Genomic DNA, 11461 nt, shown 5'->3' with positions numbered 1-11461 from the left:
CTTCTGGCAATACAGAGGCTAGGGATACCATCCCTAGCCCTTTTAAGGTATCTCAAGTTGAGCATCTAAAATTACTAGTTTCTTTTTTCTTTTTCTTTTTTAAATGGCTTAAATATATATCATCCTCTATTTCATTTATTTGTTTAGCCCTTTTGTGTGCACAACCTGCAGTCAGGTCTCAGCAGTGGAGCCACATGACACTCATAAGCAGCACATGGAGTAGGTTGTACTGTTCAGCATCACATTAAAATAGATTTTCTCCTACATAAGCTTCATTGCTGGGGAGGAGTAGAGTGACCAGACAGCAGGTGTGAAAAATCGGGATGGAGTAGGGGTAATAGGACTCTATATAAGACAAAGCCCCAAATATCAGGACTGTCCCTATAAAATTGGGACATCTGGTCACCCTAGGGAGGAGGGAGGAAGAAAGAAATCTGTAACAAACTACCTAACTTTTGTTTTTAATGGTACTGGAGATCAGAGAGGAAAGCTGGAAGTACAGAGGATGGAGAGGGAAGTTTGTAGGAGTTAAGTGCTTTAAACTGCCATCTTGATCCTCTGCTAGCCATAACTCAAATCCATATCCCATTCATTTTCAAGCTTGATTCCCTATGTAATTCCATGGTGAGTTCTGCTTACAATGGGATGCAGTTGTGGGGGCCTCATTTATTACACCTGTTTTTCCATGGCCTTTGTAAAGTGGTCAGATGATGCAATTGTGTCTTTTAAAAGTGTGTAAGGGGTGGTTGGGAGAAAGGGTGGGTAACATCTAGTTAGTGTTCTAAAAGCTGAACATCTTGAAGGTCCCTGGCAGAAGTACAATTAAAGACACACACAAACCCAAAGGGGTGAGCAATAGTCTGGATGCCACAATGACATGTGGCAAAGCTCAATCCTCAATGCTACTTACTGGATCCTGCCATCCTAACTAATGTCAGTGGGGAATTTTGCAACAGTATGCACCTTGGGAGAAAATCCATAGAATGTCTGGAGCTCTGCCTTACTCTTAGTACTGTCCATCTGTGATGTCTAGAAAGAGCTCAGCAATCATTGCAATATTTTATTCAGTATCATCTTAAAGGCTGAAATGATTTTCTTTCTGATGGCCAAGCCAAGGCCTGCACTAAACAGAGGTGTTTTTTCCAGAGCACCAGAAATGGATAGCAGCTAGGATAACACTTTTTGTTTATTTTAAATTATTCTGAAATTTGATCAAAGAACCTGCTTTTCTTCATCTCTGACTAGCCTGGGGCACAGAGAGAAAGGCTGTGCTGAGATTGGGACAGAACTCCATGCACTGTGTTCCCTACATATATATTATTACCCCCCACCCCCATGCCACAATGATCTTTCTCTGTATGTTTCCTATAGAATCTTCATTTTACAAACTGCCAGTGAGACTTTTGAATGTAGGGCCTGTTCCTGCCCAAAGTTATCCAGTGATTTAGTGGGGTGAAAAGGGGAAATACATTTCAGAGGAGGTGCTCATGCAGGATCAGTGGAGATAGGAAATGCGACATCCTGGGCTTGCTCAACATGTGCTTGCAGCTCTCCCACTCCCTTGAATGTTCTTCACACTACAGGATCAGGTCTTAAGTGTACAGCAGGCATAGTTTTTTTTCTAAATCCAATTCCCATCTATTAGGGTCAAATCCTACTCAGTTGCATCTGTGCAAACCTATTGAAGGCGGTGGGGCTGTACAGATGTGAAGAAAGGCAGGATTTGGTCCAGAGCCTTTATTTCACTGATAATCATATTAAAATGTATGCCATTAGAAACAGGCACTATTCTTTACCTGCCCTACAAATGTAGTCCACACAGTATGTAAAGCACAAACTCCTCTCTCTTCCTGAGGTTTGATTAATTGGTAAAGCAAACAACAGAGATAATATAAATATGAGTTCAAATGTTCTCCCCAGGCTTGGCTGCCCCAAGGTTTCCTCTCCCAGGACTACTGTGCCCACACTCTAGATAACCTCTCTATATCCCTTAGACCCAGCTGGGGTAATGAGCCACCTGCTTTGGAGTCAGCAGATCCCATTTTCCTTTTTCCTGACAGGCTAGATATCAGCTAGAAAGATGGGGTGTTTCATGCAAACACTTCCAGCTGGTTACAGTGATAGAAGAAATTCAATCACACTGATTTTTTTTCATATTGTATAATGCAGTGTTTAATAATGCAGCACTGTTTCCACATTCCCTCTGTTAAATCACTGAGAATGTAGTGCGGCTAGTTAGCCATTTTATACATAATCCCATCCCCAAAGGGATCTTATATTATGTTTTTGTGCAGTACCTAGCACACAGATCCCATGGGAGGCCTCTGGAAATACTTGACTAGTAATAATCATCATCATAATTAATAAGGCATTGAGGCTGTGGTTTTCAAAGGAGCCTAAGGGAGTTAGGTACCCAATTCTCATTGATAGTCAACAGGCTTTTTTGAAAATTGGATTCTAAACAGTTAACAGACCAAAAGATAATCAAATTGCTAGATCACTTTCCTGTCAAATGATGAGGGGGGGGGTTGGTTTTGTTTTGCTATCACTGCTGCATCCTATTGAGATATCTGAAGAAATGAATTTGTGCAGTTGAGTATGCCAGAGAGGAGATCTTTAAAAATTTATCATTGGCGGATCTTAGACTGTTGTCCTACTTTCAATTTTAATTGTGACAGCATACGTTGACAGTGTGAGGCTAGATAATGATGACGATTTTATGCAGATGAGCACATAAAGAGGAGATGTTTGAAATTATTGGTTTACTTAAGTATCAAACCCCTACATTGCAGCATGGCTATGAAGTAATATATCTTTACAGTCCCTAGTGTGAACAGATTATTTGGAAATCATGTAAACAATTTTAAGCTTATGATAAATTTTAGAATGGGTGTACCAGAAAAGTAACTGAAAGAAGTATCTTTCACTGATAAATTTACCAAACCAATCTAATTTAATCCCTAGTGAAATAAATAAAGCCCCAATTTCCCATTAGGATCCACATGAATGGACCCTTATGCCCGTGCAGAGTCCCAGTGGAGCTCCACCCAGGTTCAGGGTGCCATCTACACAGATTAGATTACAGGGTCAGGCCCTAAATTTGCAAATAGTTCCTAGAGGAACTGGGTTTTATAGGGCTTGATCCAAAGTCTACTGAAATCCATAAAAAAACTGATGATGCCAGTAGGAATTTGATAAGGTCCATAGGAAACTAATCAGGCCAAATTTGATTGCTGTCTAAATTGTGTTGCAGAATGGGAACACAGTAGGGATACCGCTTTAATAGCACAAATTGGAGTGCCACATTCATAAATGTATTCTGTCTTGTTTTGAAAAATATTAGGTATGTTATATGTAAATTGAAAACTCCTTCTTTCTTTTCTCAATATTACAGACTACGTAACAGAATTATAGTATCTGATCATGATGTTTAACAGCTACAAAAACACATATTTGTCTTTACAGATTTAAAAATCAGGCTCAAAGATAGGGATAAGATTTGGATGGCATTTGGAGTTTTACCAAGTAGGGAGCATTAAATTGAGAAGCCATAGGGGAAAAGTATTTTATTAATAGAGTACTAGTTCACTTGTATTCATAGGAGAAGGGGTGATTCACTGTCCCTGACAGTAATCTGGTTCACTAATTACTATCACTACTTGGCTGTTACTCATAATTTATTCCCTCAGAATTAGATTATTGTCTTGTAAAATGGAACATCCTTCCTATTCCCCTTAAACAATGCACAGGACTTCTCTCTAAACAGACACTGTGCAGTTCATTAATCCCTGCTTACTTAAATGCCTGGTCTTGCAGACCTCGTGGGCATGCTACTCTCACGCATCTCCCTGTAACTCAGCAGCAGGAATTTTGGGCATTCAGCAACTGGATGAACCAAGAGACGAAGATGTGAGAAAATGTGAACAAAGAAGAAATGAGTTTAGAAAGAGGAAGACTAGAGAGGAAAGATGGTCTTGTGGTTAAGGCGCTGGACTGGGTTCAGTTCCCAGCTCTGCTACAGATTTCCTGTGTGATCTTAAGCAAGTAATTTCATCTCTCTGGGTATGTCTACACTGCAATTAAAAACCCACGGCTGGCCCGTGCCAGATGACTCAGGCTCACAAGGCTTGGGCTCAGGGGCAGTTTAACAGCAGTGTAGATATTCAGGCTCATGCTGGAGCCCAGGCTGTGGGACCCTGTGAGGGGGCAGGGGGTTCCAGAGCTCAGGCTGCAGCCTAAGCCCGAATGTCTACCCTGCAGTTAAATAGCCCCTGAGCCCACGAGCCCGAGTCAGCTGGCACAGGCCAGCCACAGGTGTCTAATTGCAATGTAGACATACCCTCTGCCTTATTTCCCCACATATAAAATGGGGATCATAACACTCTTTCTCCCACTCTTTCTGTGTCTTGTCTATTTAGATTGCAAGTTCTTAGTGACAGAGACTGTTTCTTACCATGTGTTTGTACAACCTATTATCTCAGGATGTTAGGGTTAGAACCTTCTAAGACTACACAGCTCACCTACTCAGGTAAAATTCAAGCTTTTTACTTGGCAAGAACAGCTTTGTAAAATGAATCCTGTAATTAGGAAAATTGGTCAGATAGACTTGTACTTTAATTCCCAATAGAAGAATGGCCTTGTTTGCTAATACCAGATACTTTAAATTGATATTTCTATAATTTTTTTATAAGGGGTGCCCACAGTTGATGGTGATTTACATAGCACCCTACATTTATATAATGCTTTTAAAATATTGAGTAAGATACATTGTCAGCCCCAAAGGGATTACAATGCGAGATAAATTAGACAAAAAAAGAGGGAGCAATAGTACAGATGAAGCAAGGAAGTTAAGAGTAGAACAAGGTAGAAAGTATTGCAAGAAGAAGTGGATTTGAAAGAGGAAAGACAGGGACACATGGTAGACAAGGAGTAGGAGATTTTCCAAGTGTAGGGGTCAACTTGAAAGAGGTAAGCAGATGGGAGTGAGTGGAGGATCATTAAAGAGAGAGAATTAAACCAAGAAGAAGAGTAGCTGGAAATAGCAGCAGAGACGTAGGCAAGGGTGAGATTATATTCAGAGCCCTGAAGTTGAGCAAGAGACTGAACTTGATTCAGTAAGAGTTGGGAAGCCAGTGCGGGGCTTCAAGGAAGGGGTGACCTGATCCTATAAGCAGGAGAGAAACACATGGCCCTCCCACCCCATTCTGCCCTGAGTTTCACTAGCCACCAAAGGCTAGTCCTGAAGATCTGACCATATATGGGCTTTTTTTCTTACAATCTAGCCTATTCCTACTACAGGAAGATCAGGTTTCCCTGACAACAGTCATTCACTTGTAACAGCTATTCATTATATTGATCATTAATCTTTGATCAGTAATTGTAGCCCATGGAAGTTCTGTCTTGATGAAATGCCGTGCTTCCATTGTTTTGTAGCATTAATATAAACACGAAAGGTGCCACAACGGGGACTCCTATAGTGTTACACCTACTCCCATTGAAATAAATGGGTGTTTTGTCATTTACTTCAATGAAAGTGGGATTGCAGACCATGGGCCAGATCTCACCCCCGGGTTCTGTTCATGCAGGGGACTCTCCACACATGGATCTCACTCCTCCACAGAAAATGTGATCAGATGGACCTGAGTCTCCATCCCTCTTCCATTTCTGTGGTATCTCAGAGTGCCTTGTCCTCCTGTGGATTGCTTAAGATTTACATGGATCCCCTGGGGATCATCCAGCTTTCTGAGTAAGCCTCACAGTTGATTCTGCCTGGGGTGGCGACAAACCCCTCTACCCCCCAGCCTTATAACAGGAGAATTGGAAAAAATGCTGCAAATGGATACTCTCAACATTTCCCTCCCCATACTATTCTACTGTCAGAGTGAACAATCCAATCTGATATTATTAAATATATAAAACCAAATGTGGGGTCAACCTCCGGCTCATCCTACTCAGTTAATGATTGGATAATTGACGCTAGTGAGACTACTCCCAGAGGAGCTGTCTCATGATATGGTGAATGACATGAAATAAACTCCAGATTGGGGTTTCAATGTCACCAGAGCCTCTTGGTGGAATTATTTGTCTATAGATGGCTGCAGCCTGAGTACACTTGAATAGAAAATGCTCTGTGAAAATCAATACTCTACAAAAGTTGTGGTTTCCTACTCAAGCGCCATTCTCCTTCTTTTATTTGCTTGTGTATTCTGTGTTATAAACTGTGTTGTGTGGAATTTGCATAGTACATACACACTGAGGAAAGCAGCAATTTTAGGGGGAAATTTTGCTCTCAGGTCTGTTTGGTGGCTTTTATCTTTAACATCAAGTAGAGTTCTGCACAGGTAAGGAAAGCAGAATATCTAGGTCAACATCCAGACCAAACTCTGTGGATTCCCCAGAATCCAAAAGCTTTGGAGTTGGGCCCCTTGGCCTCCCCCACTGAAACAGCACCACTCCCTTGGAGGGACTGATGTGGGCATAGGTTTACAAGTGGATGGAAATTTCCACCAGAAGATCCTCCTGCAAGACTATCCACGGTCTCACTGAATGTAATGGGAGCAGGATCAGACCCAAACTTCATCCTATTATTCACATTCTTGGAAACTGAATTGGTTGCGTTGCCATTTTGACAGGAGAAAGAGCACTGCCTAGTTTCATGCATGCTTGTCATTTCCCTTCTGCGTAACCATTTAACAAAGTCTTCTAATTTTGTCTAAAATAAGTTTTCCACAATCAGTGCTGACTAATGTTTGTTGTTGTATTTATTTATTTATTGGCAGCCTTGCTGTTCTACTGGACCTTAGCTTTTATAACCAAAACTATCAAATTTGTAAAGTTCTGTGATAATGGGGTTGGATTTTCTCAGCTTCGATTTTGCCTCACGGGACTTCTGGTTATTCTATATGGAATGCTACTAGCTGTAGAAATTAATGTCATCAGGGTGAGGGTAAGTTAAATTTCCAGGTAATTCTCATTTCTGTTTCTTCCTTTTCTTTTATCTGGCTGCATAATGTAAAATGTAAAAAAAAAAAAAAAAAATCAGTCTGAAATAGAGACCTATTTGAAAACCAAACACCTGAGTAATATAATTAAGCCAAATTCATCTTTATTGCAAACTCCTTTGACTCCACTGCATTGACAATTCAGAATGAATTTCATCCATTTTGTTTTGAAAAGATGTTTCTTATATGACTGACAACTTCAGTCTTCAGAAATCATTAATCTTCATAAAGGGAACGATACAGTGAAATGGATAGTCCGTTCTATCCGAAAACATAGTCAGTGACACCCACACAGAGTATCTGTTGTTTTCCAGTCTTTAAGAGCACACACAATGTGATTTTTTTAATATTATTATTTTATTATCATGGTGCTAGAGCAACTTTAGTCCTCTCTGATTATTTCCTCTTTGCTATGGCCACAATCAGAATCCTATTAATAGATAGCTTTGGAGATTGCTACATGAAATACAATCCAAAACACCTTATTACTTCCCTCACCCAATGCACACAGCACTGAATTAAAGTAGGTATTAGGGAAAAGTTGCCTGCTCATAGACATTCAAGAGAACATACAGTGTGGATCAGACTATGGGAAGTTAAATATTAATCTCACAACTGACAACTGTTGTGTCAGCTCATGGGATAATGAGACTCAGCTGTGATACCAACAGGACCTTGCTTTTAAATATGGTTCTTTTAATATAATTTTGTAATCTAATGAGATTTAATTAGCTAGGAAATGTTGGGGCCACAAGGGAGACTACAAAATGAGCCACTGAAATGATCAGCCATTGCTTAGTGTTGTTTTTTTCAGTTTCATATTTCTTTAGAGTAAATAATTAAAAGATGTTACTTTTTACATGTGACTTGAACTAACCAATAATATAGCATATTCCAAGCATTGAGGCACAAAGTGCCTCTCTTCTGGCAACTAAGAATATGAATGATTGAAGGCAAACAGATCACAAGCAAAACACAACACAAGGGATTGTAGTTTTTAATCAAGAATTGCATAGAATGTTCAGTTTGTCACTCCTATTGCTTTGTTGGGGAAAAAATCCCTCCACAGCAGTCAGGAGTGAAAGTTATATTAAATGATCACTGGACAGAATCGCCGGTAAAATCCTTATTAGAAATGGAAGTAGAAAGCAAGTAGTGAAAGTCATTTTCCCTGTTCCCAGACATGGCTATTTTCTGGGAAGAAAATAAATTGCAGCAACAAACTGAAATCAGGTTAAATAAGGCTTAATTATAAACACAGAATTATTGTTGCTGAATATGATGCAAGGAAGCAGGGCTTCAGGCCGCCAACTCACAGTCATTTCAAGCCCTGAATGGATCTGCTTAATAGATTTACCCGTCTGCATATAGGGTGACCAGACAGCAAATGTGAAAAATCGGGACAGGGGGTGGGGTATAATAGGAGCCTATATAAGAAAAAGACCCAAAAATCAGGACTGTCCCTATAAAATCGGGACATCTGGTCACCCTATCTGCATATATCTATGTTGTTAGATAGAAGGGAAAAACCTGAAATACATGGACTAAATTCTCCTCTCACTTACTCCCATTCAACCTTGTTGATTTTGCTGGGGTTGCATGGGATTTAATTAAAAACAGAATTTTAATCAATATGGTTTTACATAATTAACTACAATGCTACAGTGTATTAAATTCCATGTTAATAAATATTGTAGGAGCGAATGATGAGCCATGTCATGTCATCTTTGTCTGAGCAGAACTCCCTAGTGATACTACTACAAGATACTCTTAAATATAGTATATTGTACAAGAACTTTGATCCTTGCACCATGAAACATCGTAATCTAGGGGCTTGATCTTTCTCCCATTTAAGTCAATGGAAATATTTGCTAGTGCCATGTGCAGTCTAATTTTAATGGTTCTCTATGAAAGTTTGCAGGAGATGGGGGGCGGGGGAGTGTTGTACTGTGCAGTTTGCAGCATTGGACAGAATAAGCTTCCATGTCGATTTTAACATAAAATATTGTAAATATTCACTGAGCTTTAATATATTTTCTCAGTGCAGGATTAAATTCACAGGCAAAATACGATCTTTGTGTGGGCTTCCTTCAGGGCTTGAATATCTTTCTCCTTTTTAGGCTGGAATTTTCAAAGTAACTTAAGGAAATTAGGTGCCCAAATTTGACTGAAATTCAATAGGAGTCGGGAGCCTAATTTCATTAGTCTATTTGCAAATCCCAGCCATATACTCAGTGGCTATCTATTCCTCCTGAACAATGACAGGCATTTCTGTTATCTCAGTATCACCTTCCACACAGATTTGTCTTTTTCTTTTCCATGCACTTGATGTGATTCTTGGTGGGATTTTTGGATTTCAGAGATATGTTTTCTTCAAAACCCCCAAAGAGGTTAAGCCGCCCGAGGATCTTCAGGATCTTGGAGTTCGGTTCCTACAGCCCTTTGTGAATCTGCTGTCCAAAGGAACATACTGGTGGATGAATACATTCATCAAGACCGCCCATAAAAAGCCAATAGACTTGAAAGCCATAGGCAAGCTGCCTATCGCCATGAGAGCTCTGACAAATTACCTACGCCTTAATGAGGCTTTTGAAGCACAAAAGGTATGAGGGGGGAAAAAAGAAGACTGGTATTATCTACAGATGTTTGTGGTGTTTACACATTGCTTAAAATACCTCATTACTTTTTTGATAGTAACAGTATAAATTCATATAAAAATATAAAGTGGAAACATGCTAGGTATTAAGAGCCTGGTTTGCATTAAGTCAGGCATGCAGCTGAGTGCCTAATTTGTATGTGCACTTTTTGTATTTACAGTGGTTGTTGTGCATGATTATGAACAGATGTGCATGTAAATGGCTATTTGCACGTGCAAATGTTTGGTTTGCAGGTACAATTATGGAAATGTAATTGTTTGCATAACTGTGGATTATACTTTTGTGAAGATGGTTAACTTGCCTCTTAATAAGAACCTAAAATAAGTTTGACTAATCTTACAGGGGCTTTATAGGACTAATTTTTATTGAGATCAGTGGGAGTTTTCCTGAGAGAGAGAGTTCAGGATTGAGCCTGAAATGAACTAGCTTGGTCGTCTTCACTTAAGACCACTACCTGCCCCTTATATGTGTGTGTGCAGTGGTAAAAGAGGTAGTAAGGAGACTCCCTCCCCATTCGTGTGCAGCCTGTTTAAGGATAAAGCAGCATTCCAGACTTGAACTCAATGGAGAACAGGAACTGCTTCCTCCCTATTCCTTTGGCGTCCAGTAAGGAGCAGAGAGGAGGAATAGGTCAGCTCTGCCACTATCAAGCTAATTCACACCATGTAGCAGTGGGCAAACTGAGAGGAATTCTAACTCTTTAAGACAGAACACCTCTCATTGCTCCCTATAGAGCAATGCAACTTGTGCCAATCTCACTATAGACTATGTAAAATTTGCACAAATTTCCCCTGTATTTTTAGCACAAAATGGCTTTTAATGTAACACCACATTACAGAACCATTGTGTTACTGTTCACTGTGCGACTCGTAAGCCAAATCAGCATAAATGGGTCTTGTGGCTACCCATTCTTAGTCTTCCTGTTTAATTAGAAAAAAAATTCCCCTCCTCTTTGGCACAAGGTCAAGAGTACAGCTGCTTGAAAATTTCCCAGTGAAATGTTTTGCCATCAAATAATTTTGTTTTGACAAAATTGAAACTGCGCAAAAACATATTGCCTTCAACAAAATTTTGTTTTGGGACAAAATAATAATGAAGCCTTCCATTTCAACCTTCTCAGAATGCTTCATTATTATTTTTTCCCAAAACAAACTTTTTCAAAATGGAATGTTCCAATTTTATTATTTGTTTAGCAATTTATACTATAAATTTAAAAGTCTAAATTGAAATGAAATTATTTGATTTAAAAAATCATTTGTGGTCAAACTTCATTTCATGGGAAATTTTTTAATGTTATACTTCATTCTGATTCAGAACAAAAATAAAATTTTAAATTGTGGATTTTCCCATGAAACAGAATTCCTGCACAGCTTTAGCCCAGAGCTTACCAAATCAATATTATGAATTATCTACTCTTGAGGCTCATTTTTAAAATTTAAAATATCAATTGTATTTACATGTTGCAATGTTTTATATATCTTTTTTTTTTTTTAATGGGCAGAACAAAAGGTCTCCATATCCACAAGGATCCAAATCAATTTGGTGCGCTCTCTGCTGGGCATTTGGGAGACCACTAGTTCTCAGCAGCACTTTCCGTATTCTGGCTGACTTGCTTGGGTTTGCTGGTCCGCTCTGTATCTCTGGGATTGTTCACCATGTTGGAAAAGGAAATAACACCATCCGTCCGCAGGTACTACCTAGAATATCTTAACGAAGAGCCTGATACAAAGACTTCAATTAATTTTAGTAGGATTTCCATTGAGTTCAGTGTGTTTTGGATCAGGCACTAAGGCCTAAGTGAAC

At 39.4% G+C, this 11461-nt stretch overlaps 1 protein-coding gene across 1 annotated transcript in view; it reads left to right on the top strand.

Moving 5' to 3' along the window:
- Positions 1–11461, top strand: part of ABCC8 (ATP binding cassette subfamily C member 8) — a 134979-nt gene that overhangs the window by 7839 nt on the left and 115679 nt on the right. The window contains exons 4-6 of the mRNA XM_026660158.1: positions 6780–6946; positions 9362–9604; positions 11160–11348. Of these exons, the coding sequence (XP_026515943.1) occupies positions 6780–6946; positions 9362–9604; positions 11160–11348 (599 nt within the window). The remainder of the gene's footprint in view (positions 1–6779; positions 6947–9361; positions 9605–11159; positions 11349–11461) is intronic.

The sequence above is a fragment of the Terrapene carolina genome, unplaced genomic scaffold (assembly GCF_002925995.2).
Source record: "Terrapene carolina triunguis isolate 2854851 unplaced genomic scaffold, T_m_triunguis-2.0 Scaffold715, whole genome shotgun sequence".
NCBI lineage: Eukaryota > Metazoa > Chordata > Testudines > Emydidae > Terrapene > Terrapene triunguis.
Note: the sequence above shows the minus strand (reverse complement) of the source record. Positions and strands in the feature narration are given on the sequence as shown.